This window comes from Chelonoidis abingdonii, chromosome 4 (genome assembly GCF_003597395.2).
Source record: "Chelonoidis abingdonii isolate Lonesome George chromosome 4, CheloAbing_2.0, whole genome shotgun sequence".
NCBI lineage: Eukaryota > Metazoa > Chordata > Testudines > Testudinidae > Chelonoidis > Chelonoidis abingdonii.
In genome coordinates, this window is record NC_133772.1 from 6781549 (window position 1) to 6808329 (window position 26781).

General features: G+C 61.6%; 2 protein-coding genes across 4 annotated transcripts; one reads left to right on the forward strand and one right to left on the reverse strand.

Moving 5' to 3' along the window:
* The first annotated feature begins 2157 nt into the window (after nucleotides 1-2157).
* Nucleotides 2158-18181, forward strand: TCIRG1 (T cell immune regulator 1, ATPase H+ transporting V0 subunit a3). Of its 3 annotated transcripts, none has more exons than XM_032775837.2 (20): nucleotides 2158-2270; nucleotides 5692-5812; nucleotides 6355-6433; nucleotides 7628-7857; nucleotides 9665-9759; nucleotides 10030-10156; nucleotides 10367-10449; nucleotides 10886-10979; nucleotides 11312-11524; nucleotides 11850-12000; nucleotides 12272-12411; nucleotides 12502-12659; nucleotides 13256-13346; nucleotides 13484-13602; nucleotides 14376-14589; nucleotides 15845-15961; nucleotides 16143-16262; nucleotides 16919-17036; nucleotides 17454-17625; nucleotides 17809-18181. In XM_032775837.2, the coding sequence occupies exons 2-20, from the start codon at nucleotides 5696-5698 to the stop codon at nucleotides 17888-17890; spliced, it is 2520 nt and encodes an 839-aa protein (XP_032631728.1). In that variant the 5' UTR covers nucleotides 2158-2270; nucleotides 5692-5695; the 3' UTR covers nucleotides 17891-18181. The 3 variants fall into 3 exon arrangements, with proteins under 3 accessions (XP_032631728.1, XP_032631730.1, XP_032631729.1); XM_032775838.2 differs by lacking the exon at nucleotides 2158-2270 and adding an exon at nucleotides 5204-5266 and having other exon boundaries at nucleotides 17809-17985; XM_032775839.2 differs by lacking the exon at nucleotides 17809-18181 and having other exon boundaries at nucleotides 2207-2270; nucleotides 17443-17573.
* A 2173-nt stretch (nucleotides 18182-20354) lies between these two features.
* On the reverse strand, nucleotides 20355-24776 carry TBX10 (T-box transcription factor 10). Its single transcript, XM_032775896.1, has 6 exons — nucleotides 24756-24776; nucleotides 23535-23914; nucleotides 22236-22337; nucleotides 21596-21767; nucleotides 20862-21017; nucleotides 20355-20426 (listed from the first exon to the last, which is right to left on the reverse strand). Exons 1-6 carry the CDS (start codon nucleotides 24774-24776, stop codon nucleotides 20355-20357), a joined length of 903 nt encoding a protein of 300 aa, XP_032631787.1.
* Between the last annotated feature and the right edge of the window lie 2005 nt (nucleotides 24777-26781).

Here is a 26781-nt window from a genome sequence, read left to right on the forward strand (position 1 = left end):
ACAAGAGAGATAAGCAAATACAGTGTCGAATACTCTGGTAATCAAACTTAGGGGAACCCAAGTACTCAGATCTGAGTTCATAACAAAGAGGGAATAACCCACTTCCTTCCCCCTCTTCTAATATCGGTCAGATATTCCCCTACCAGGGTACACTAGGAGATTACCTCTGCCTCTAATTACTTCAACACAACAACACAGAGACAGTATCAGGTTTCTACTCTCCCATCAAACTGATCCCCGCAATGCAAGCTTTGTAATCTAACACAAGAAGATTCCCTCCTCTCTTATCTTAGCTAACACCGAGAAAAATAAACAGACAGTCCCTGTAAAACAGAAAGCTTTATATCATAAAAGAAGCAAAAGACATAAAATCGGTCTCTGTATCAAGGTAGACCACAATACAAACTGGTCATATGGAGCTTAAAAGAAACAAAATGATACAAACAGACTTAGCAAAAGAAATAAAATTAAAATTCGCAGCAAACTACACACACATTACATATCACAAAAACATAGAAAGGCCATTGTCTATCTCACAACTATGTACTCACACTGAATGGAAAAGAAGATTAGCAAAGCTGCGAGACAGACAGCACCCCTAGCAGACTAGAGAGCATACACGAGAGGAGACACGACACAACAACACCCAAAAATCTTGTTTCCTGAATTGCCTCCTCCCGGTGCAGGTGTTTGGTTCCCTTGTTAACCCTTTACAAGTACAGAAATACATTAACCTTAGTACTGTCTCTCCGTACGGCCGAGTAGATTCCAGGGTTGCAGAGGTAGGGGGCAGGGTTTGTGTGGAGAGAATGCACGTGTGTGATAGGCAGTCTTCCAGCCCAGCACAGAACATAAGGTGCAGGGGTGCCAACAAGGTTGTGTATGTAGGGAGCAATCTGGGACCTGGGCAGATAAGGGGGTATCTGGAGTGCAGAGAGATGGGAAATGAGGTTATTGTGTGTCCGAGAAGTAGATATGGAGGCTTCAAACAAGGGGTTCCAATGTTGGGGTGGGGGCTGCAGAAGAGGGGGTCTTGGTGCAAGGGGGAGAATGGTGTGGCAGCACCGCAGGGAATGGGGGGTTGAATGTGGGGGCAGGCTTGGAGGGGTGGCCAGGTGGGCAACTCGATTGGGCTCGTGGTGTGGGGATAGTGGGTGGCAGGTGCAGGGCTCAAAGGGTGTTCAGCGGTGCAGGTCGAGATGCAAGGGGGATGGCTGGCTGGCAGGGTCTGGGTGGGGATCCACTGGGGGCATCTGGTGAGGGAGGGTTGACGTCAGTGTTGTGTGGGGGCTGGATGAAGTGGAGGGAGGTTCCAGGTGCAGGAGTGATGAGTTCCGGCGGGGGCGGAGCTGAGGAGCCGCGGGAGGGGTACAGATGGAAGAGTCCAGGGGCGGGGCGGGGGATGAGGCTGACGGGGTGGAGCTGGCGGTCTGGATGGGGGGACAGGTGCAGGGGTGGAGGCGGGACGCGGAGAGAGAGAGCTGGGCGCAGGGAGGGGAGGGCTTCGGGAGCGGGAGGGGTATGAGAGTGGAGGGGGTGGAGCTTAGGCGCGGGAGGTCAGGTGCTAGGGGGAGGCTTTGGCGCGGGGTCTGGGATGGGGACGAGGTCCCAGGTGAGGGATGAGTGCTGGCGGGTGGAGGTAGGGGGGGACTGCTGGGGCGGGAGGTTGGAGTGCGGGGGAGGTCATGTCAGGGGTGGAGGCTCGGAGGGTTGAGCTAGGCGGGGGGGTCTGGAGGGAGTCGGGGGGAGGTCCACGTTGCAGGGGGAACGCTCGCGCGGGCCTGGATTGGGGGAGGCCAGGGCAGCAGGGGGTGAGTCTCGGGCGGGGGTCTTGGAATTGGGGGGGTCTGCCAGTGCGCATTGGGGTGAAGTCTCGCTGCGGGTTGGAGTGGGGGGGAGGTCGAGGTTGAGGGGTGAGGCTCGGCGGGTGGAGTTGCGGGTGGGTCTCGATGGGGGAGTTAGGGGGGAGGTCCAGGTGCAGGGGGTGAGTCTCGGCGCGGGGGTCTGGATGGGGGGGAGGTCCAGGTGCAGGGGGTGAGGCTCGGCGAGTGGAGTGTGGGGGGGGAGCAGCTCCTCGCACAGTGCCCCCTTTCCCGCGGGGGCAGGAAGCCAGGGAGGGGTGCGGAGCTTCCTGCAGCCTGCAGTGGGGGAGGTCCCGGGGGTGGGTCTGACCCGGCCCGGCCGGGAGCAGCCCGCCCAGGGGAAGAGGAAGTCCCGGACTCCTGTTTCCCCACAACCCAGCCGGGACCAGCAGCTGGAGCCCAGCGCAGGTAGGAGCCGCGGCCGGGGCGCCCCCACCCTGGCCCTGTGCCGCCGGGGCCGGGGCCGGGCCGGGTCACAGCCCGCGGGCGGAGGCTGTGATGAGGCGGCCTGGCAGGGCCTGGCTCCACGTGCTGCTGCCGCCACTTCCGGCTCCTCCGGGCTGGGGGGGTCGCTTGTCGCTCCCCTGAGCCCCACTGGAGCGGAGTGACCCACTGCCCCCTCTCCCCGACGCTGTGGGGCTGGGGCACAGCTGGGCTCCTGCACATCCCAGGCAGGGCATCCCCCCGTGCCCGTGGGGCTGGCTGGGCATTGGGGTAACGGAGCTTGGCTCAGGTGGGGAGATCGCCCTCCCCCCATCTCTAAACGGAGGGGCTGGGAGTCAGCTCCCCTGATAGGGCCTCGGCTAGAGCTGCCGGGGGTCAGAGACTCTGGAACAATTTGTATAGTGGTGGGGCTGAGAGCCACTGAACCACACTGTGACTCTAGTATATGATGGAAACTACTTCAAGCGGTGGGGTACAGCAGCACCCCAAGTTCCAGCACCTATGCCCTGGGTCCATCCCAGCAGGAGCGCAGAGCCTAGGGCCTGCAGTAGCTGCAGCTGGTGGTTGGTCAGAGCTAGGGTGACCAGACAGCAAACGTGAAATCGGGACAGGGGATGGGGGGGTAATAGGAGCCTATTTAAGAAAAAGACCCCAAAATTGGGAGTGTCCCTATCAAATCGGGACATCTGGTCACCCTAACTGTTACAGATTGATAGTGTTGGTGCTACGCCCCCGGTTTTGGAACAATCTCTAGGAGGAACCCTTCAGTTTGTCCAGCCCCCAAGGGGTTTCAATCTTACTGCATGGGGTAGGTCTCACTACCTCCAGGGGTAGCTCTAGACATTTCACCGCCCGAAGCATGGCAGCATGCCGCGGGGGGCGCTCTGCAGGTCGCCGGTCCTGTGGCTTCGGTGGACCTCCCGCAGGCATGCCTGCGGAGGGTCTGCTGGTCCCGTGGCTCCACAAAAGCCGCGGGACCAGCAAACCCTCTGCAGGCATGCCTGGGGGAGGTCCACCAGAGCCACGGGACCAGCGGACCCTCTGCAGGCACGCCTGCGGGAGGTCCACCGGAGCCGCGGGACCAGCGGACCCTCCAGAAGCATGCCGCTTAAGGCAGCCTGCCTGCCACCCTCCTGGTGACCGGCAGAGTGCCCCCCGCGGCATGCCACCCCAAGCGTGCGCTTGGCGTGCTGGGGCCTGGAGCTGCCCCTGACTACCTCCTTCCGGTTAACCTCTGGGGCTCCAGCACTCGTGTTTCACAGCATGAGCTTTTCCTGGCGAGTCCAGCTGAACTGGACTCCTGGGAGAGGCTAGGCCACTTTTCAGGGACTAATGCACCTCAGCCAGTGTTTGCAGTGACACACACAGCGCTGGCAAACCAGGCAGGTTTATTAGTCACCTGTTACACAGCATGGGGTGACCTTAGGTCAGCAGAGAAAACTGAAGGTTAAAGCATCAACCATTCTGGTCAGCCAGAGCCCAGCCAAGCTGGAACAAAGGGTGGACACATGCACAACTAAGTTGATGCAAGGCCGCCTACTTCAGCCTAACTTTGTAGCATAGACCAGGTCTCTTAGCCTGTCCTGAGAGCAAACAGTCCTTCCCCCGTCCCCTGGATAGCAATATGAAATATGGGGGAAACTGAGGCATGCATGGGCTCCATTAAAAATATTACAGAAAATTCCCACTTTGTCGCATACCCTGCAGATGGAGGGGTGATAACTAGCTCAGGTAGAGGTTCCTGCACTGACGTGTACAGCTACTCATGAATTACATATCCAGTGGCAGTGTAGACAGGCCCACAGAGAGCTCCATTTAATGAGCCGCTCTAATTGTATCCTTGGGGCTAGTGCCAGGTTCTGTGCGGGTCCCCGAATCCAGCTGTGCCTGGCTCCGGAAGGGACGGACGTTGGCTTGGACACGCTAACATCTCCATGTACGGTATTACCCCTGGGCTAGCAGTGCATGCTGGGAGTGTGGGCTGCTCCATGGGGTAATGGTGCTCTTGCCAGCATTGGGACAGTGTCATGGGGAGGTGTTGGAAAGAGCCAGCTTGGAGGGAACAGTTGGTGGAGCTGTCTACCTGTCTGTGAGGCTGGGGGCGCTGGCTGTGGCTGGGCTCGCTGCAGCGCTGTCGCCCCATAGAGGCAGAAGGAGAGAAGAGAGGGCCTCCCTGTGTAGGAGTGGTGCGCGAGCCCTGGGGCCGAGTCCTGCATGGGGGGATCTGGCAGGGAGTGACAGCCTGAGCGCCTCAGGCTGGGCCCACAAGACTGGTGGCAGCTTCAGAAACACGGGCCTTTCTGCCCCAGCGCAGCCGTGTCTCCTGGGCTGGGGGTCCTACTGGACTCCTGTTCACAGTGGGCAGTAGCCGGTGATGCCTCAAGGTAGACTGGGTGTGGTTCAGCGTCAGGGTGGCTGCTTGACCTCTCTCCTGGTACACCCGGGACCCTGTGCAGGGAGTGGGACTTCCTCCAAGAGGCCTCTTGTGTTTCCCTGCTTTCAGCTGGAGTGTTGGCATGGCCCTATTGCAGTGAGCTGGGCCCAGCCTGAGGTCTGGATCCCCTCCTCCCCCTGCCCTAAGAGCTGCTGCAGGGCCCCGGCTGCCCTCCAGTTGCAAAGGAGCATGGAGGGTGCTCCGGATCTCTTTGTGCTCCCATTTGATCCTCTTCTCCATCATGTGCCTTCCCCACCCCTTGTTGGGACATGCGGGTCTGGCTGTGTCAGCCCCAAAGGTGAGTGGCACAGCCAGTCCTGACTCAGGCTCGGCTGAAGCTGAGCTGGTCTGGGGTGGAGGGGGATGGTGCTACTGGAAACTATTTTGCAATCTCCGAGGTCAAAAAAGTCCTGGGTGACTCATCCGAGCTGCTGCTGGGTGTCTCATGGGCAGAGCTGCGGATCCTTGTTCCCTGGGTGGGTCCCTTATGCCGCGGGCCCCACACAGCTGCAAGGCCGTCCCTGAGGTGAGTGACTGGCCGGTATGGCTGCCGAGGTGCCAGCTGCACAGATGGCTGGAGCTCAGGGTGACTGTCTGGGTGCCGGGCCGGGTTGTTGGGGAGCTGGAGTCTGAGCCACAATTGCCTTCCCCCAGCTGGAGCAGGGGCTCCTGGCCATGCCCACTCCTTCTCCAGAGCTGCTGGGACTGCCGTGGCCCTGCCGCCTGTCTCTGCCGGCTCCAGCTCCTGCCCCTGGCAGGAGCCCCTTCTTCTCCTCCTTGCCAGGCGAGGAGTCCGTCCCCACGCCTGGGCTGCTTGCTACAGCGTGGCTTCTGGTGCCCCTTGCACCAGTCCCCCTCCCCACGGGTGCAGGGGTCTCCATCCGAGGGGCTTGGGTCTCTGTGCCCCTTGCCCTCGCTGCCAGGTGACTGACTCTCCCCTTCCCCCGGCAGCGCCATGGGTTCTATGTTCCGCAGCGAGGAGGTCTGCCTGGCCCAGCTCTTTCTGCAGTCGGCCTCGGCCTATGCCTGCGTCAGCGAGCTGGGCGAGAGGGGGCTCGTGGAGTTCAGAGACGTATGTGCAGGGCAGGACGTGGTGCTCCCCTGGGGGGAGCAGAGGAGCGGGGTCACTGGCTGGGGTGGGGGGAAGTGGCCACGGGGTGGTTGGTTGGGACCTCTCATCTGCCATGGGGAAGAGCCAGGGTCCCAGAGTGGGAGAGGAAGGGGGCATGGGGAAGTCAGGATGTCGGGTGCCTATGGGGGCAGTGGGAGTTGGGGTTTGTCACTGGGGCACTGTTGGGGGGGTAGGGGAAGTCAGGGTCCCTGACTGGGGAGGTGTCCAGGTGGCTCGTCCCAATAGGGGCTGGAATCGGGGTCCCTGACTGAGGGGTTGGAACTGTTGGGGTGGCTGATCCCCAGTGGGGTGGGCAGCAGTAGTCGAGGTCCCTGACTGGGGAGGTGGCTGGGTGGCTGATCCCAATAGGGGCAGGAATCGAGGTCCCTGACCGAAGTGCCGGGGCTGTTGGGATGGCTGGCCCCACCCTATCCGCCCGGAGTCAGGGCCCCATGAAGGGTGGGCTGCAGCTGGGCTCTGATGTGCTGTCTTTGCTCCCCCAGCTCAACGCCAATGTCAACGCTTTCCAGCGGCGCTTCGTGGGTGAGGTGCGGCGTTGTGAGGACATGGAGAAAACCTTCAGTGAGTGTCAAGCCACTCTGGGGGAGGGGGCGCTTCTGGGGGACAGGGAGACTTTGTGGAAAGTCTAGAACACTGGGGACGCTGTGGGGTGAGGGGAAGGCAGGGGAGGCTCTGGGGTAGTGGAGAGCCTGTGTGGGGAGGGAAGGGTGTTTCCTGTCTGGGCAGGTGGGAACCCTGCAGGGAGGAGGTGTCTCTGGGGTTGCAGGGGCTGCACATGGCGATGGGAGCCTGGAGTGGCAGAGGCCCAGTGGTATGGGGTTAAGTTAGTTAAGTCCAAAACAGACTGTGAAGAGTTACAAAGGGATCTCACAAAACTGGGTGACTGGGCAACAAAATGGCAGCTGAAATTCACTGTTGATAAATGCAAAGTAATACACAGTGGAAAACTTAATCCCAGCTACAATGATGGGATGTAAATTAGCTGTTACCAGACAAGAAAGAGATCTTGTTATCATGGTGGATAGTTCTCTGAAAACATCCACTCCATGTGCGGCGGCCGTCGGAAAAGTGGACAGAACGTTGGGAATCATTAGGAAAGTGATAGATAATAAGACAGAAAAGATTATGTTGCCTCTGTATAAATCCATGGTACACCCACATCTTGAATACTGCGTGCAGATGTGGTTGCCCCATCTCAAGAAAGATATATTGGAATTGGAAAAGGTTCAAAAAAGGGCATCAAAAATGATCAGGGATCTGGAACAGCTTCCGTGTGTGGAGAGATTAATAAATTGGCACTTTTCATCTTGGCAATAAATTGGCACTTTTCATCTTGGCAATAAATTGGCACTTCCAACTAAGGGGGGATATGACAGAGGCCTGTAACATCATGAACTGTGTGGAAAAAGTAAATAAAGTGTTATTTACTACTTCACATCTCATAAGAACCAAGGGTCACCCAATGAAATTAACAGACAGCAGTTTTAAAACAAACAAATGGAAGTATTTCTTCACCCAACACACAGTCAGTCTGTGGGACTCGCTGCCGGGGGATGTTGTGAAGGCCAAAAATATAACTGGATTAAAAAAAGAACTAGATAAGTTCATGGAGGATAGGCCCATCAATGACTATTAGCCCAGATAGTCAGGGACACAACCCTGTGCTCTGGGGAGAGGAGGGTCTCCAGATGGGTACCTGATGGGGGCAGGCTGTGCACGGGCAGTGTTGATGGGCGCTGTGTCCCTGCTGCACAGCATTCCTGCACCAGGAGCTGCGGAAGGCAGGGCTGGCACTGGGGCCCTGCCCTGAAAGCCCCCTGGCCCCTCTGCCCCGTGATGCCCTGCGCATCCAGGAGCAGTCCGAGCAGCTGGCCCAGGAGCTGCGCGAAGTGAGCCGCAACCGGGAGTCACTGGGTGGGCGCCTGCGGGAGCTGCAGGAGTACGTGCAAGTCCTGCGCGAGGGGCAGCGCTTCACCGGCCAGCTGGTGAGTCCTTGTGCGGGGCCAGAGCAGTGGCCTTGGGGTTGAGGAGGGGGCTGGAGGGAGCAGAGGAGGGGCAGAGCAGAGAGGCCTGGGCGGCAGGGAGGGGATCATTAGAGTATGGGGTCCTGGGGCTGGGAGGGTGTGATGGGGTCCCTGGGATGTAACCAGGACTGGGGGGCCACTGAGCCCTGTTCCACCAACCTGTGTTGCCTCTCACACTGTGATGCTGATGTCAAGCTACAAACCTTGGCTAGGCACTGCAGTTCCACAGACATCCATAGGTAGAGACATGCCCAGCTGAGTTACATGAATGATCTCCCAGCCGCTCATGATCTCCCACCCAGTTCCCCCCAGCTCCAGCCCTACATTCCAGGACTGTTCAAGGCCCTCTTGGGCAGTGCAAGTTCATTAAGTAGTTCCTCACTCCCTCTATGTGGAGTGGTCACACAGGGGTAGGCAACCTATGGCACACGTGCCGAAGGCGGCACGCGAGCTGATTTTCAGTGGCACTCTCACTGCCCAGGTCCTGGCCACCGCTCTGGGGGTTCTGCATTTTAATTTAGTTTTAAATGAAGCTTCTTAAGCATTTTAAAAACCTTATTTACTTTACATACAACAATAGTTTAGTTATATATTATAGACTTATAGAAAGAGAGCTTCTAAAAATGTTAAAATGTATTACGGGCACTGAAACCTTAAATCAGAGTGAATAAATGAAGACTCAGCACATCACTTCTGAAAGGTTGCCGACCCCTGCACTAGCCTTTGTAACCTGAGCTGAGATTTCGTAAGCACTTCAACCAAAGCACACTGTGTTAAGTAAAATATAAAACAGATTTATTAACTACAGAAAGATCGATTTTAAGTGACTATAAGTAGCAGGCACAGAGATCAAAGTTGGTTACTTAAGAAATAAAAATAAAATAAATTTGTAATCTAAGTTCTGCAAACTAAACAGGATTTGAATCAAGCAGTGTCTCACCCTGACCGATGGCACAATCAGATTACAGATCCTCAATGCACAGGCTGGGACTCTTTTCCAGCCTGGGACCCCCCTCCCCAGTTCAAAGTCTTTGTCCTCCAGACGTTTCCCCTCTCAGCTCAAGTCAACACCTGGAAGAAAGAGCCCAAGTGATGATGTCACTATCTCTCGATCTTTGCTGTGACATGGGGATCAGGCAGTCCCCAGTGGCCAAGCAGTCTCCACTGCGTACATGCTCTCTCTGAGAAGTCTCTGGGATGGTTGTTGGGAGAGTGGATTCCCTTTAATGGGCCATCAGCACATCTATCTGGTCCTTTGTTGCAATTGAAAGGTTGGCTGGAGGCATCTCCCAACCTCACAACTATTTCAGTAACACATGTAGCAATGCTTCATAACTTCACATACAATGAGAGCACAGACAGTCAAATGGTATTTATGTTCAACAGATCAAGATTTTTAAAATAATACCTCACAAGACATACTATAATTATATGACATTCGAGAATATGGTAGTTCCAGGGTGCTACTTTGAGGTATAGAGGGGCAGAATGGGAAGGGAATCTGGGAGGCAGACAGGAGATGGGTGGAGTGGGGGTGTCCTATAGGTTGTGGGGCAGGGAGGGGTGGAGTGGGTCACCCCCAGGGCTGGGCACTGGTGTGTGTGGGGAGGCCTTTGGTGTGGGGGCCAATGGTGGATTCCTGGGGGAGAAAGGAGAGGTTGCCAGGCAAGGAGGAGAGCACCAGGGTGCCGGTTGCCTGGGGAAGGGGGAAGGAAGGGGCCCCGTTGGGTTGGGCAGCTCCCTTGATGGTCTCTTTCCCATGTGGCAGGCATCACTGGGCTCCCCCACCCGGCCCCGCGCCCTCTCAGACCAGGAGCCCCTGCTCAACCCATCCACGGCACCGCGACTCGATGTCAAAGTCAAGTGAGTCAGTTCCAGAGCGGGCGGGATGAGTTACAGATGGGGCAGCAGCCATGAGGCAGGCCCCTCCTGGAAAACTGGGCAGCAGCTGTGGGGCAGGCCCCATCTGGGACAAAGTGGGGGTGGGAGGGAAAGCGGGGCTGTGCCTGGGACACGGCAGGTTCTGTGGTAATGCCATGGATGCCGTGGCACCCTTGGGTGCTGTGGAGCTGTTCTGCCCTGGGATGCCAGCGTGCCCCCCCCCTTGTCTCTCACTTCTCTCCCCTCCCCCAGCTTTGTGGCAGGCGTGATCCACCCGTGGCGGGTGACCTCCTTTGAGCGGCTGCTGTGGCGCGCCTGCCGCGGGTACCTCATCGCCAACTTTGTGGAGATGGCGGAGCCCATGGAGGACCCAGCCACGGTGAGTGCGGGGCAGGAAGGGGGGTTGCAGGAATGGTGGTTGGAGCGGGTCTGGGTGTCTGTGACGGGGGCAGGCCTGGAGGGGCGGTGGGTGGATCTGAGTGGGGTGGGGCTGGGGGCGTTTCTCTGGAACCTGGGAGCATGGAGCGGGGTGGTTTGTAGGCACCCCTGTGCTGTGCTGAGGCTCATGGGTAATGTGTTCCGCCTGCAGGGTGAGAGCATCACCTGGGTTATCTTCCTCATTTCGTACTGGGGGGAGCAGATTGGACAGAAAATCCGCAAGATCTCGGACTGGTGAGTGCTGGCCCCCACTCGCCCCATCTCCTCACCATCTGTCTGTCGGCCTGTCCACACCCCTAGCAATTCCTGCCCCATGCGCCGGCGCTCCATATGCCTGCTGCTGCTGCGTGAGGGGTCCCGGTGCCACACCAGAGCTGCTCTTGTTCCTGTCTGGGGAGCTAGGAGGCCAGGGGAGTGTCTTGGGGGCAGCCCCTCCCCTGCTGCCTGGTGTGGCTGTTCCCTGGGGGGAATGAGAGCAGAGTGCCAGGGCCCGCTCCAGCCGGCTGGCCAAACTCCTCTTGCCCATAGAAGGCGCAGGATTGATGATAGCCGTTTGTGCCTCCCCCAACACCTCTCCCTCCCCACCCTGGCTGTCCAGTTTCTCCCCCACACAACTCAGCCGCCCTCTCCGCCAACATGCCCCCCGCTCACCTGTGCATGTCTCTCCCAGCTTCCACTGCCATATGTACCCCTACGCCGACAGGGAGGCCGACCGGCTGGAGGTGCTGAGTGGGCTGCTCACCCAGATCAACGACCTCAACACGGTGAGATGGGGGTCCTGTGTGTGGGGCTCTGGGGACACTCCCCCATCAACAACGTCACTGCAGTGAGATGGGGGAGCTGCAGAGGGGCCCCGGGGACACTCCTCGCTCAACAACCTCACTGCAGTGAGATGGGGGAGCTGTGGGGGGTGAGTGGGGAGGACAGTCCTGCTCAACAGCCTCCAGCGTTATGGGTCCCAGGCTGTAAGGGAGGTGCGCAGCAGCTGAAGCCCCTACCAGGGTGGAAAGGAAACATTGGGCTGGGGGGCCCCAGCTGTGCTGGAATATTGGAGGGGGTTGGTGTCTGCCCTTGTGAACCTCCCTCCTGCCGGCAGGTGCTGGGGGAGACAGAGCAGTACCTGTCCCAGGTGCTGCAGAAGGTGGTGCTGATGCTGCCAGCCTGGCGCATGAAGGTGCAGAAGATGAAGGCCATCTACCTCATCCTCAACCAGTGCAGCTTCAACGTCATCGAGAAGTGCCTCATCGCCGAGGTGTGGTGCCCCGTGCGTGACCTGCCACAGGTGCAGGAGGCCTTGCGCCACGGATCGGTACGTGCCTCTGCCTGCCCCCCCCACCACATCTTCCCCCCACGCCACGGATTGGTACGTGTCCCCCCCGCACAGATTGATACATGCCTCCACCCCCCGAGCCAGTCCATGTTCTCCCCTCTCCACGGATTGGTAGGTGTTTCCTCTGCCCACCTCCTCCTACTATGCTGCATTTCCTTCCATGCCCTGCCCTGCCCTGCCCTGCCCTCCTCCGGCTGCACCCCAGGCCAAGCCAGCCCCTGCCTGCTCCCCAGCTGGCAGTGAGGGTGGGGTGGATTGGTGTTGCCGCGAGGCTCCCTGGTCCCAGGCCCACCTTCCCTTGCAGCACAAGAGTGGCTCGGGGGTGGAGTCGTTCGTGCACCGGATCCCCAGTTCTGAGAGCCCTCCCACCCTCATCCGCACCAACAAGTTCACCGCCAGCTTCCAGAGCATCGTCGACGCCTATGGGATCGCCAGTTACCAGGAGGTGAACCCGGGTAAGGGACCCCTGGGACCACCCTCCCACCCACCCACCCCCGCCCTCGGGTTGCATCAGAGCCAGCACCCCCTACAGGGGAAAAGCCCCATGGCCCATTCCCAGCCCCCCTGAATCAGCCAGGCTCCGCCCTGGGGACAGATCAGAGCTGGCGCCCCCAAGAGGGGAAAGACCCTGTGTCTGGGCTGTGGCAGGGTGGTCTGGGCCCGTGTGGGGGTGAAGGGCCCATGTGGGGTGGGAGGGCCTCTCTGACATGCTCCCTACCCCCACAGCACCCTACACCATCATCACCTTCCCCTTCCTGTTTGCTGTCATGTTCGGGGACGTTGGCCATGGGCTGCTGATGTTCCTTTTTGCCCTCTGGATGGTGCTGGCTGAGAGCAGCCCCCGCCTGAGGGAAGCACGCAATGAGGTGAGTGAGGGGGGGAACTGCTGGGGGGGATGGGGGAGGGCTGGGCTGTTACCAAGCTGTGCCTCCATCTGTCTGTCTGTCTGTCCCCAGATCTGGCAGACATTCTTTGAGGGGCGCTACCTGATTCTGCTCATGGGGGCCTTCTCCGTCTACACTGGCTTCATCTACAACGAGTGCTTCAGCAAGGCCACCGCCATCTTCCCCTCTGCCTGGAGTGTGGCCACCATGGTCAACCACTCCAACTGGAGGTGGGCACTGCCCCCCTGCGGGACCCCTGCCTGCTCCCCTGCTCACCCCCATGGGACCCCTGCCTGGTACCCTGCTCCCCCCCATGGGACCCCCACCTGCTCCCCTGCTCCCCCCTCCGGGATCCCTACTTGCTCCCTGCCTGGTACCCAGCTCTCCCTGCAGGACCCCACCTGCTACCACCCCATGGAATTGCCACCTGGTACCCTGTCCCCATCTGGTATTCCCCACGGGGTCCCTCTTCTCATACCCCCTGCCTGCTCCCCTACCTGCTACCCTGTTGTCCCTGCCCCGGGACCCCCACCTGCTCTCTTGCCTGGTACCTTGTTCATTACCCCCCATGGGACCCTGTCTGCTGCCCCCCCCCGCACCTGCTACCCCCCAGGGGGTCCCTCTTCTCACATACCAGCCTGCTCCCCTGTCCCCATACCCGTTACCCACCTGTGGGCTCCCATTCCTGACTCCCCACACCCACATGCCCCCTCCCTGCCCTGCGTCAGCGCTGCCTCCCCACGTACTGTCCCGCCTGCAGATCTGTATGTGCCCCCAACTCTGCCCAGCGCCTCCCCCCGGCACTGACACCCCCCTGTCCCTACAGCTCCGACTACTTAGCCAGCCATGCCTTCCTCACCCTGGACCCCAACGTCACTGGAGTCTTCAAGGGGCCCTACCCCTTCGGGATTGACCCGGTGAGTAGGGAGGGATAGGGGGACGTGCTGGCCAACTGTCTCCTTGGCCAGACACACCACTCTGCTCTGCCCCCCCCCCCCCAACTGGGAGCTGCGTGCCCACCCTGGCTCAGACGCCTCCTCTCACTTGGCTGCAGGTCTGGAGCTTGGCCAATAACCACCTGAACTTCCTGAACTCCTTCAAAATGAAGATGTCAGTGATTCTGGGCATCATCCACATGAGCTTCGGGGTGCTGCTCGGCGTCTTCAACCACGTGTGAGTCACTGCTGCCTGGGGGGCTGCCGACGCCCACCCATGGTGCCCACCTGTGCCCCCTCGCTTCAGCCTGGCAGGCCATGTGCCCCAGAGGAGAGGGCTACGGAGCCTGGCTCATCCCCCACTCTGGCCCCACCCTTTCCTTGTGCCTGGGGTTCTGCATTTGCAGGAAATCCTGGCCCTGGTGTGGGGAGGATATTGGCCAAGGATTGGCCCCTGAGCCTGGGGCCCTGCCTGCCGACAGCCCCTCACTGGGATGGAGACCCCTCGCCCTCAAGCATTCCTTGCCCCTGGGGCGTGGCCGCATCCCCTCGGGCAGTCAGTGGCACTGCTCTGAACTGGACTGGCACCAGTGCCACATGTCTCTCTGTGCAGGAGCAGCTCCCTGGGGCTGGCATCGGTGCCAGTGCTCAGTGCAGATGGGGCTTGTTCTAGCCCCTTGGGCCTTTGTGAGGTGTGAGCTGGCTGTGCTGCCAGGCTGGGGAGGAAGCCTGCCAGGGCTGCTCTGGGGCTCCTGCTGCCAGGAAGGGATGTGTCCCCAGCTCTGCTGCGCTGCCTGACTCCCCTGCCCAGTCCCCCAGGACACACCCTGAACCCCTGGCAGCCCAGAGCCAGCCATCCTCGGCGCTGGGATCCTGCCTATCAGGATTGTTGCTCTCAGCTCCAGCCAGGACAGCAGTACAGGGCCCCAGGCCACCTCGCAAGATTTGCTGCTCCCTCCATGGGGGCGGGCAGCCCGGCTAGGCCTGACCCCCCCTCTCGCTGGCACACAGGCACTTCAGGCAGCGGTACCAGGTGGTACTGGTCTTCCTGCCCCAGACGCTCTTCATGCTGGCGCTCTTCGGCTACCTCGTCTTCATGATCTTCTACAAGTGGATCACGTTCAGTGCTGTCAACTCCCTGCGGGCACCCAGCATCCTCATCCACTTCATTGACATGTTCATGTTCACCGAGAATCCCGACAACCACCCGCTGTATCCGGGACAGGTAACCCTGACAACCACCTGCTGTGCCCGGGTCAGGTAACCCCGACAACTGCCCGTTGTGCCTGGGACAGGTAACCCCCATAGGTAACCCTGACAACCCCTCTACTGGGATGGTCACCCTGCTGTAGCTGGGTTAGGTCACCCTGAGAACTGCCTGCTGTGCCCGGGACAGGTAACCCGGACAGGTAACCCCAACACCATCTGCTGTGCCTGGGACGGGGAACCCCGACAACCGCCCGCCGTGCCTGGGACGGGGAACTCTGATGGCCACTCCCTGCTCTGCCCAGGATGGGGACTCCCCACACCAGGCCAGCATCTGTAGCTGCTTTCCACTGCACCACCCAGTCCAGTTCCCACCTGCTTCCCAGATCATACCAAAAGGCCCACCACGCCTGGCCCAGCCCCGCTCTCTGTCTAGCCCCTAGGCTGGTGTGGTGGGACCCAACCTCCGGATCTCACATGAGGCTCGCCTCCTGGGCCTGGGCAGAGCAGGGTCACTGGCCTATCTCTGGGTCTCTTGGGCCCACTCCTCGGGGCAGCTCCAGGTCTGCCATCCTTCCTGGGCACACAGGCAGCGCAGCCCAGCCAGCTGGGCCTCGGAACCAGCTCCTCAGCTGGCTGTGGGCACCTTCAGGGCTGAGGGACATGGGCTGAGGCGTGTGCTGAACCGGCCATTTGACTCTGGACAAAGCACGAGAGCTGCCAGGCTTTGCACAGAAACCGTCCTGCCTGAGACCCCGAGTCCAATCTCCCTCCCATGGGCCCTGGGGCTGGGCAGCCCCTCCACAGCCAGGGCCCTCTGCCCAGAGCAGCAGCCACATGATTCGAGGGGGGAGTGCAGCTCGGTGGGGAGAGTAGGGTGTGGTTGGGGCTGGGCGGAGCCAAGGGCCTGGATTGCTCTGTGCCAGCGTCTCTGCCGGAGGCATCGCACTGGGTGCAGAGAATGGCTGTGCTTAGTCCCCTAAGGAGGGCGGCACGCTCCAGCAGAGGGGAACCCCTGGAACAACATGGGGTTCACTGCCTGATGCGGCCAAATCCCCTGTCACAGGGCCCATCCATCATCCTCCCTGCCAGCGCAGCTCACACCAACAGGCCCCTCCAGCTTTGTATCTCTCCCTCACTAGCCTGGTAATCTCCCGCTTTGCACCATGCCCATGCTGGATCAGACTGACGGCCCCCTAACCTGGTACCTCCCCCACCCACGTCGGGGGTGGGGATGCTGCTCTCACGACCCTCCCACCCTCTCCCCACTGCAGGTGATTGTGCAGAACATCCTGGTCGTCCTGGCTCTGGCCTCTGTGCCTGTCCTGCTCCTGGGCACGCCCGTGTACCTGTGGTGCCAGCACCGCCGCAGGGGGCACCCTCATCTCAGGGTAAGGGGCTGGGCGGGGGCCCTGGGGGCCCCTGGAGGGCTGGGCTGGCGGCAGGGTTGTGGGGCTTTGTGGGACCTCTCCAAAGGGAGCTGCAGGTGCCGTGGGGAGGGATGGGGGCTGTGACCTGTGGGGCGTGTCCCCCACCTCTCCTGTCTGATGTGTGGCTCTGGGCTCTACACAGCCTGGCTCACCTGGGGACGCCGGGGAGCGCCAGCCGCTGCTGAGCTCGCAGGAGCCGGGGAACTCGGTGAACGCGATGAAAGCCGACATGGAGCATGGCAGGCATGGCCCTGAGGCTGAGGTGAGATCCCTGGGGTACTGTGATGGCTGGGGAAAGGGACGAGTTTAACGCCACTGAGTGCTGGGACAGTGACTGGCCCCGCTGCCCTGCCAGTCCCACTCAGCATGGGGGAGCCCCACAGCGGCTCTGGGCCCGACCACTTTCCAATCTGTGGGCTGGAAATGCTGCACTGAGATGGGGCGGGGCCATTCAGAGGGGTGGGGCTTGACAAGCTGCTGCCCATCCCCCCAGCATGGCACAGAGTGGCCTCGCAGTGGAAGGATGGGGCCCTGCAATGGGCAGGAGACCCCGAAGTTATGAGCATCAGGGACGGGATTAGCCCCCCCACCCATCCCAGTCTTCTCTCTCACTGCTTAGCAGTGCCCTCACCAGCGCTCTGGGTGGGCACAGGGGGTGGGAATGGACGCCGCTGGGTGGCTGAGCTCCCATGTAGCCTGTGATCTGTGGGCTGTCCCTCTCCAGCACTGTGAGATCCAGCCCCAGCTGGGTACCTCCAAATGGTATGTGTCTGCCTGGGCCCATGGCCTGTGGATGTCAGCGTGCCAAGGGTGGGGAAGAGTGGCCAGGCATAGTGCCCTGCTCCCCCCGCATGGCGCTGCCCTCCACCCCTCTGTGCTGCCATTCACCCCGTTCCACTGCCTTGGTGTCTCCCACAGTTTGAATTCTCTGATGTCTTCATGCACCAGGCCATCCACACCATCGAGTACTGCCTGGGCTGCATCTCCAACACGGCCTCCTACCTGCGCCTGTGGGCGCTCAGCCTGGCCCATGCCCGTGAGTTGGGAGTTGGGGGGTGGGGGTCTCACAGCCTCCTACCTGCGCTCAGCCTGGTCCACACATGCTTTGTGGCCCCTCATGCAGACCCCTGGAGGGAAGGGGAGGAGGTTATGGGTGGCTGGTGGGGTGGGAGGGAAGCCTGTGAGGGGCAGGGCAGGGGTGGGTGCAGGGGAGGGAGGCGTGGCTGGGAGGGAGGCCTGTGGGGGCAGATGACGAGGCAGGGTGGGTGGCAAGGTGGGGCGGGAGGTGTAGAGGTGGGAGGGAGGCCTGTGAGGGGCAGGGCAGCGGTGGGTGACGAGGCAGGGCAGGAGGTGTGGGGGAAGGGGGGCGTGGGAGGGAGGCCTGTGGGGGCAGGGGTGGGGCATGTGGGGGAAGTGGGGCATGCCCAGCTCTGAACCCCCAGTGCCCCTGCAGAGCTATCGGAGGTGCTGTGGAACATGGTGATGCGGAAGGGCTTCCTGCTGCTCAAATACCCGGGCGGGGTGCTGCTGGTGCCCGTCTTCGCCTTCTTCGCCGTGCTGACGGTGGCCATCCTCCTGGTGATGGAGGGGCTGTCGGCTTTCCTGCATGCCCTGCGCCTGCACTGGTGAGCCCCCGGCCTGTACTCCCAGCAGAGGGAGTGGGGAGCTGCCCTGGACGGGGGGGTGAGTGGGGGGGTGGGGAGTTTGTGATGGGGCAACCCCTGGATGGGGGAGGCCCTGGGTCAGTTTTGGGGGATGATGTCTGCACTGACCCCCCTTTTCACCCCTCCCATGTTGTTTGTTTGCAGGGTGGAATTCCAGAACAAGTTCTACGTGGGCACTGGGTACAAGCTGAGTCCCTTTGCCTTCCCCGCTGACAGCTGGGAATAGGGCCAGCCCGGCCCCTCGGCACCAGGTGCCCCCCACCACCCTCACCTCAAAGGGATGGTGCCCCCTCCTGCCCTGTCCCGGGGCAGGGGCCTCCCTTTGGGTTTGCACCTTCTACCCTGGCTGCTGCTCCCCCCACCCCACAAGCCTGGCGCTGTTTCCCCTCCCCCACCCTGCCCCTCCCCTCCCCTTTGGTCTGATGCTGTCATCCGCTGCCTGCCGGAGCCTGGTGCTCCCTGCCTTGGCACAGATTACTTTTGTCCTGTCTTTTGTACGATTAAAAAGTGAAACAGCCCCATCCCTGTTGGTGTGTAATGGGAAACCGCTGGGCCTCTGGTGGTGCTCACGGGGCCTGGCCAGCTGAGCTCCCGGCTCAGGAGCGTGAACCTGTCCTGCCCTCTGCCTGGGCAGCTCTCCCAGCATGTCTCACTCGAGGGGCACCTTGCACAGCCCCCGCAGGAGTGGCGCTGCCGTTACTTTACACTGGCACCAGCTGGCGCTATCTCCCCTTGCTAAACTGGTCCAGCACCCCTGGGTGTGGATCATGTGCCAGGCCAGCTGGGGCCAAGGTTCCATTGCACCCTGGTCATTACTGGCTGGGAGGGAGGTGGGTGCTGAAGGCAGCTCCTGCCTGGGTGGGAGGGGGGCAGGATCTGACCAGCCATGTGCTCTGGGAACTGCCTTGTGTCCTGGACATGAGCTGTGGCTCCCATTTCCAGGGGCCGTGCTCAGGGCTCCCCCCACGCCAAAGGCTCGTGCAGGGAAGTTTAATGGTCACAAGCTGGGGAGACTTGTGTGGCAGCTCATGGCCCAAAGTGAGAGCCTCGTGGCCTGGGGGGGAGGCCCTGCAGCAGCGGAGAGGGAGGGGAGCCATGCAGCCCCGCCTCCAGCAGCTGGCTAGGTTAGGGGGAGCCCAGCATGGCCAGGGCTACTGTGAGCGAGGCAACCAGGAGGGCTCCTAGGGAGACGCTCAGGCTGGAGCCTGCCTCTGTCACGCTGCAGCTGGGGCTCGCCATGGGGCAGCCGTCTGAGTACTTGGGGGGGTGGGGGTGGTCCTAAGGCCCCCCCCCCCAAGCAGTCAGGGGGCCAGCCTGGCTACCCATCACTGCTGCCCGTAGTTGAGGGCAGGGGGACTGGCACCGTAGATGTTGAAGGAGTGGAGGCTGGCAGGCAGCGGGTAAGGTGCCACCCGTGGCTTGGCCCTGACGTACACGCTGTGGTAGGAGAGGGGCTTGTACAGCGGGGGCCCCAGCTCTGTGGGGAGAGGGTCCCGTGGAGCCGAGCTGTCCTGGAAACCACGGGCCCCCACGAGTGGCACGAGCGGGGAGTTGTGGAGCTGGGCAGCCTCTCGCAGGAGGGTGGTGGGGAGCTGCCCCTTGACACAGTGCCGGCCCGGCAGCCCTGGGGAGAGAGCAGAGAACAAGGGTGGGTCACAACCATGGCAGGGCTGCTGTGCCAAGGTCGCCAAGCCCTGCTCCTGCCAGAGCCCCACCCTCTCCCTCAGCTCCGCCCTATCAGTGCGAGAGCCCCACCCCCTGCCTTAGCTCCACCTTATCAGTGCAAGAGCCCTGCCCCCTGCCTTAGCTCCACCCTATCAGTGCGAGAGCCCTGCCCCCTAGCTTAGCCAATGCTAGAGGCTGAGCCCAAGAGCCCCAGCACCTGTCTGTGGCTCCCTGAGCCCTGCCCTGCCTGCATGGCCTGCCCAGCTGCATGTGAAGAGGGCCCGGGTGGGGTTCCTCCAGCACCCACATCCCCTATGACCCCCCCCAGCCAGCTGTAGGCAACAGTCCTGCCCCCGCATACTTTCCAGTGGGAGTGGGGGGGGGGGGCACCCTGGTGTCAGAGCTAATAGCACTGGGGGTGGGGGTTACCTTTCTCCTGTGTGTCCTTCTGCTGGGATGAGGGGCCTGTCCCCCGAGTGCAGGCCAAGGTTCCCAGTAGGGGTCCGGATGCCCCAGGCCTGCACATGAGAAGCGGGAGGGTGAGAAATGGGGAGGGGCCCAGCTGGGGTGAGACATTGGAGGGGAGGCAGGAGCATAGGCAGAGGTACCTCTCCCCCACCAGAGCACAGCTCCCCTGGGAGATCCTCACAGCAAACTTTTTAATGAGCTAATTTGCACATGTGCAAACCATCCTACACTGATTCAGGAGGTGGCTGGTGGGGGCTGGGCGGGAGTGGGTATTGGGGTACATAGCTGGGGGGGGAGCTGATGGGGAGGTGACTGGGGCTGATAGTGGGCCCCTCCCCCTTGTGCCATCACTTGCCCCTCCTGGCTGCTCTTCCCCTCTTCTCTTGGGATGGGATGGGAGGCATTGCAGCTGGGCATGTGATGGGCTGCCAAGTGGATGAGCCCTTGGGTGGGAGGGAGACCCCCCCCCCGTAGTTAGGACAGTGGTACCCTGTGGGGGGAGGGGAGTCACCAGTGCTCCCATCTCCCACCGGGTGGGGAGGGTGCTGGAGGGGCAGTTACCAGTCATCTGGCTCGCAGTCCCGGAACCCCTTGGCAAAGGGGTTACTGGCGATTTTCAGCTGTGTGATCTGCAGAGAGAGAGAGGGAGAAGGGTGAGGGAAGCAGCCCTCCAAAACTAGCCCTGGAGACCCCTGCACCCCAGGGGGCTGGCAGCAGCTCAGGTACACCTGCCCAGATCAGCAGCCCCCTAGGCACAGCGGGACAGGAAGCCTGCGGAGAGATGAAATCAGCCATCAGGCCACCACCCAGCAAGGGGCGCTGTGACACCAGCAATGGGGAGGAGCCCGCAGTGCCCAGCCCCACCCCAGGGAGGGGGTGGAGCCTGCACTGCCTAGCCCTGCCCTCCCCAGCAGGGGGCGCTGTGGCAGGAACATGGTGTGCGGGGGAGGGACTCCTGCAAGCAGGGATCGCAGGAAGGGAGACAATAATGTCCAGCCGTGGGGCCCCGGGAGGGCTGGCTCAGTGCCCTGTATGGTGGGGTGGTTTCTGGGCCGCGCACACACCCGGTGGTTCTGGTAGGCCGTCACCGCCATGAACTGGGTCTCCGCGAAGGTGAAGGATTTGAAGTTCTCGTGGGCGAAGCGCTCACTGTCCCGGCGCGGGTCCACATACACCACGTGGAAGCGGGGCTGATACCGGTGCATGGAGTTCAGGATGATCTGCATGTGCCAGAGAAGAGCCATGCTTGAGATGGGCAGCCACCGCCCATGGCAACATATCCCACCCCCTCTTTCACCCTATGCCCTATCTCTGCACACACACCCCCAGTCCATCAACCCACCTTGCCCCGACCCTCAGCCCATGGCACCCTGTCCCACCCCCCCATCCGCCATTTTGTAGGGCCACATGCCGTGCATGGTATCTCAGCAGCCTTCTGCCCCTGCCAACAGTGCCATATCCCGGCCCCCCTGAGCCAGGCAGCCCCCCACCCCACTGGGGCTGGATTGGATCCTGCAGTGGCACCCCTAGAGGGGAACGGCCCTGTGCCCATTCCCCACCCTGTGAGCCCACCAGTGTGACCGGCTCCCAGCGCCCCCTAGAGGGGAAAGGCACCGTGCCCCATTCAACCAGCTGTTGCTTAACCTTTTTCGGAAGGTGAGGGGGACCCGTGGGTGGCTGGGGGTGTTTCTGTTCTGCCAGATAATGCTGCAGCGGAGTGGTCTCTGGCCTTCAGGGATTGTCCCCTTCCCCCCACCCCGTGGTGTGCCTGCTGCCCAGATGTGGCATGGTGGCTCACGTGGCCATTGTTGTCCAGCAGGTTGTTGGTGAGTTTGAGCTTGTCGAAGGAGACGATCTGCCTCATCCACTGGCCCCCCTTGGCGGGCGAGTCGGGGTGGAAGTGGACGCGGCCGGGCGCAGCCGGATCCGCTCTGCCAGCCACCAGCCACGAGGAGCTGTGGAAGGCGTATCTGCAGGGAGAGGCAGGGCCTGAGCACTGGGGGGGAGGGGCAACCAGCTCGGGGGGTCCCCCCCTCAAGTGGAGGCCTCATGCATTGATGAGGGCTGTCTGGGCCCCAGAGGTTTTCCTCCCGCCCCATATAGAGGCCTGTAGCCATGCGGCAGTGAGTGGGGGGGTAGTTCCTGTTCTGGGCTCTAGGACATTTCTGTGGGGGCCGGGATCCTGTTCTGGGGGGCAGGGGGGACAGTAGCGACTGGGGGCATGTGACTGAGCAGTGGGGGGAGGCGAGAGGAGTGGAGCTGGGAGGGGCAGGGGGGAGGCCGACACAGGAGGCAAGTGGAGGTGGGCACAGCTGCCAGATCTATGGGCACCACGCCCAGCACAGGGCTGCCCCTCTTCCCCTGGCTGCTCTGCTCAAGGATCTGGTGGGGGGAGCTGGGCAGGAGCTGTCCCCCCCACCTGTATCCCCCCCCCCCACCTATATCGCCTGTCATCCAGGGGCACGAAGTCCATGAGCAGCACGTAGTCGGCCAGCGGGTCCAGCCCCGAGAGCTTCACCTGGAAGGTGGGGAACATCCTCCTGTGGGAGAGGAGAGGGGAGGGCATGGGGTGCTGGGGTCACCCTTGTTACATGGGGGGAGGGCTGGGGTCTCCCTATCGCACAGGGCCTGGTGTCATTGGTCACAGGGGGGAGAGGTTGGGGTTATAGGTCACAGGGGGTGACGCTGGGGTCCCTGGTCACACAGAGGGTTGGTGGTCAACCTGTCTCATGTGGGGGGTTGGAGGGTGTCACATGGGGCACTGGGGTTGCCCTGTCTCAGCCCTTTTCCCTGCTCCAGGGGCCCAGCAGGGTGACACATGGGGGCTGGGGTAAAGGGGCCAGGCTGCCCAACCCGGGGGCTGTGCAGGTGCCCACGGACTGGGACGTGTAGCAGCCTGGACACGGTGGGCGTGAGCATGAGTGTGGGGCAACACGAACCCATGCAGGAGCAGGGGAATTAGTGGGTGTGGGGGGGGGGGATGAGGGCAGGGGCCAGAGGGTAGTGGGGGGCAGGTGCATTTGAAGCACTAAATTGGAGGGGCAGCACTGCTGGTGGGGGGTGGGCAGAGCTGCCCAGCAGCCCCCCCGGAACATCATGCTGCAGTAGCAGCTCATGGTCAGTAATATCAGACTGAGACAGAGCAGCTGGAGGACTAGGCATGGAAGTCGGGGGGGGGGGCAGACTCCATGCCGATTGCCATCCTTGCAGCCCCCTCTCAATAGGCCCAGCACCTCCACAGCCCCAAGACACTCAACCCCCATCGGCATCCACCATCTGCCCAGGTGCCCCCTTCTGTGCCCAGCCCCCTGGTGCCCAGACAAACCAGGTAGGGAGTGCTGGTGCCAGCCAGGCTTCTGGCAGTCCTTGTTCCACCCACCTCCCCCCATATCTCCAAGGGTTGCATGACTGGACCCGGCAATGGGGTCCTGGGCAGCCGTGACATGTGGCACCAGCTGCCAGCCCTTAGCGCTGGGGGAGCGGCTTTTCTGGCCAGGAATGAGCCCCGTTGCCTGGTGTGGTGCAGCAAGGGGCCAGCTCAGACTCCCAGGACGATGTGGATGGCACCAGATCCCCTTGCATGGAACCAGGACAAAACACCAGGCTGGGACACGGGGCACAGCTCCTGCCACAGGGGTAGTTTTTTGGGGGTGGCATGGCCCCTGCCAGGGGCTGTAATGGGGAAGGGAGGTACATGGGGGTCCCTGTGCTGCCCTGCCTGGGCAATGCCCACCTACCTCCCCGCTTTGGTGACAATCATCTCGGTGCCCAGGCTGTTGAATTCCTCCCACAGGCTCCGCATCTCCAGCTGCACTGACACATTGGACACGTGCTGGTTCTTCCTGGCCGGCTGGACACCGTCCCCAAGCCCCGCGGGGCCCTCCCCAGCAGGGACACTGAACCTGCCGCAAGCCGGCGGGGGCCCCAGCAGGCAGGGAGCCCCCACAGGGCTGCCCCACTCAGGACCAGAGGCGAAGGGGCCCCCGTCTGATGTCAGGACACTCAGACTGGCTGTGAGGAACGCTGGCAAAGGAAGGGAGAGGATCAGTGCCAAGCCCCGGAGGCTGTGGGCATCGGGGGGGCTGGGACATGGACCTGAGGCATCTTCTGGTGAATCCTAAAGTGCCTGCGAGTTTGGGAAATGGCAGTGCCCCTTGATACCCCCATGCTGCCCCTCAATCCTGACCCGCAGCCCCCTGCTATTCTGGCCCTGAATTCCCCCCACTGCCGACCCGGAGCCCCCTGCTATTCCAGCCCTGAGCCCCCCCCCATTCCTGACCTGCAGCCCCCTGCTATCCTGTCCCCTGACCCGCAGCCCCCTGCTATGGTGGCCCTGGGCTCCCGCCACCCCTGACCTGCAGCCCCCTGCTATCCTGGCCCTGGGCTCTCCTGCAGTCCCACCCCACACCACACAGCTATCCCGGGGGCTGGCTCCCCTGAGTCCTGCTTGGCAGCCCCCTGATATCCCAGGCCTGGGCTCCCCCCTAGTCCCACCCCAGAGCCCCCTGCTATCCCAGCCCTGAGTTCTCCGTAGTCCCACCCCGCAGCCCCCTGCTATCCCAGCCTGGGCTTGCACTCCCCTAGAGTGACCAGATGAGATGAAGAAAACATTGGGACACATGGTGGGGGGGGGTCCGCCGGCAGAGCAAAAAAAACAAAAAAACCCAGTGCCACCGGTGGAGCGAAATATCGGGACAAATTGTGTCCCAACCGAAGATCGGTCGGGATGCGGGACAACCACCCAAATATCTGGATGGTCCCGATTTTATTGGGATGTCTGGTCACCCTACACCCCCTGCCCCTGACAGCTCTGCCAGTGCCCCTCCGTACCAATCCGGAGCCCTCCACAAGCCCAGCCCTGGACGCTTTCCATAAAGCTCTGCTGATCCAAGCCCCACATCCAGCTGGATTTGCAAAGTGCCTCATGCATGGGAGGGGCCAGAACTGCACTCACTGACCATCAGCTTCATTTCCGGCATCGTCGCTGGGCCAAGGGCTTCATGGCTCTGATGTTCAGTACCTCTCATCACCCTGAGCCCCCTTTCAGGGAGCCTCAGCCCCCTTGAACTTCCCACTCTCACACCAAGCCCCCCTTCTGTGGCAAAATCCCTTTTCCCGGGGATGCTTGCTCTTTCCTGAGACCCCACCACCCTTCTGCTCTTCCCAGGCAGTCAGTAACCAGCCACCGAGCTCCGGCTCCTGGAGCCGGGCGACCACTGCTTGGCTGGTGTTTGGGCTTTAGCATTATGGAGAGGCGCTAGCCAGGGCTGCTCCCGCAGGCTCCAAGCCAGGGCACTGGGATTCCACCGCATGAACCCGCTACCCTGGCAGCTCAGCCTCCTGCTCATACCCAGCTGGTATCATAGCCAGCCCTACACACCGGCCCCAGCCAGGCCAGAAACCGCCAGTTCCTTCTTCAGGGGAATAGAACCCAGGAGTCCTGGCTCCCAGCCCCCCCACTCTAACCCACCAGCTCCCTCTGCCTGCCCCCTCTGCATGCACAAGCTTTGTACAGGTATGTAACATGTACCTGTGTTCAGTACACGCTGTCAGTAAATTCTATGAGCTGTAACAATTCCCATGCCCTGTCCGAGTGGGGGGAGGGACCCTGACCACCCAGCCAATCTGCTCTACACAGAAGTCACCACCTTGTCATAACCCTGGGCACCCCTCCCTGCACAGCGACCCCCAAACGCGGTACCTAGGCCCTGAGAGCGGTTGCAGGGGGTGCTCAACGCTCTGGAGCTCAGCCAGCGACTGAGAGGGCAGGGCCTGACCCTGACCCAGCCTCATGTTGCAGCGCACAGATTGCTGGAGCTGGGGTCCTATGTGCCCACTCCCCTCACACCACTGCACACCCGTCCCCCTGCGTCTCCCTCCTGCCCACACACCGTTTGTAGCCGAGTCCCTGGACGCCCCGTAGCTCATTGTAGGCTGGACAGTTGGGAAAATGCCACAGCCTGGCGCAGGGAGCCGGGCAGAGTGGGGAATGGGGGCGCGAGGCTGCCGGGGCTCATCCCGGAGTCGGGGAGGTAAATGGGCCAACGGGAAACGTCGGTGAAGGGTTCCCAGCGGAAGAGCCCCCGGCCAGATTTACCTGCCATCAGTGCAGCGGGCGTCGCGCCGGCTCCCTGGCCAGAGCCTGGCTCCCCGTCCCAGTGTGGCTGTAACTCGGTTTCTGAAGCCTCTGGGCTGGACCTGGTGATTTTATTCTCCTGCTCGGGGGGCGGAGATTCACCCAGTGCGGCACAGAGCTGAGCAGCTCCTTGGGGGGCACTGGCCGGCTCAGGGCTAGATGAGCTGAGAAATCCCCCCCACCCCCCCGCCGCCCTGGGAAGCAGCTCCGCCATTAGCTATTAATGAGCAGACTGTATGCGGGGCACTGGGGGCAGCTGCCCTGGAGCGTGGGCTGGTCTCAGCCAATATCCCCCGAGCCGGAGGGGCGCTGACCTCCCTGCGGGGGTAGGGCTTAGCTTTGCCACTCAGACCTGAATGAATTCTTCCTTGCACAGCCCCAGAGCATGGGACATGAACCCAGCCACGGGGGGACCAGCCAGCTCCCCAGCCCTACACGGCAAGAGGGCCCAGGGTAACCATGCCAGCGGCTTGGCTGGCTGAGCCGGCATCACCGGGAGCAGGATCAGGCTCAGTGGAAGGGGCAGAGTGCGTTAGATCCACTCCCCTGCTCTCCCAGTCGTGCCTCCCAACCACACAACTCAGCCCTTGCCCCTTAGTTCTGACCCACTGCACCCTGCTAGCCTAGATCTGGACTCCCTTCCCCTCAGCTGTGCCACTTCTCGATCCGGCCTGCTGCCCCCCTGCTGGTCTCTCCTTCCCCCCTCAGTCCCACATGGCAGTCTCCCCAGCTCTTCCTACTCCTCCTTTGTTGATCCCCCTCTGATCTCCCACCAGCCAAAGAATGAATTAAATAAAACCCCTGGGACATTTGCCCACCGTTGGTCAGACTTTTTCCTAAAAGCCTTT

Bases quoted from the DNA above. Each gene is read 5' to 3' on its own strand.
- TCIRG1 (XM_032775837.2), top strand. From the start codon at position 5,696: ATGGGTTCTATGTTCCGCAGCGAGGAGGTCTGCCTGGCCCAGCTCTTT. The intron at 7,858-9,664 runs GTGAGTCCTTGT...CCCATGTGGCAG, and splicing joins AGCGCTTCACCGGCCAGCTG to GCATCACTGGGCTCCCCCAC. The intron at 9,760-10,029 runs GTGAGTCAGTTC...CCCCTCCCCCAG, and splicing joins CGACTCGATGTCAAAGTCAA to CTTTGTGGCAGGCGTGATCC.
- TBX10 (XM_032775896.1), bottom strand. From the start codon at position 24,776: ATGCCGGAAATGAAGCTGATG. The intron at 21,018-21,595 runs GTGAGCCACCAT...TGGCACATGCAG, and splicing joins TGCTGGACAACAATGGCCAC to ATCATCCTGAACTCCATGCA. The intron at 20,427-20,861 runs GTGTGTGCGCGG...CTCTCTCTGCAG, and splicing joins CGGCCTACCAGAACCACCGG to ATCACACAGCTGAAAATCGC.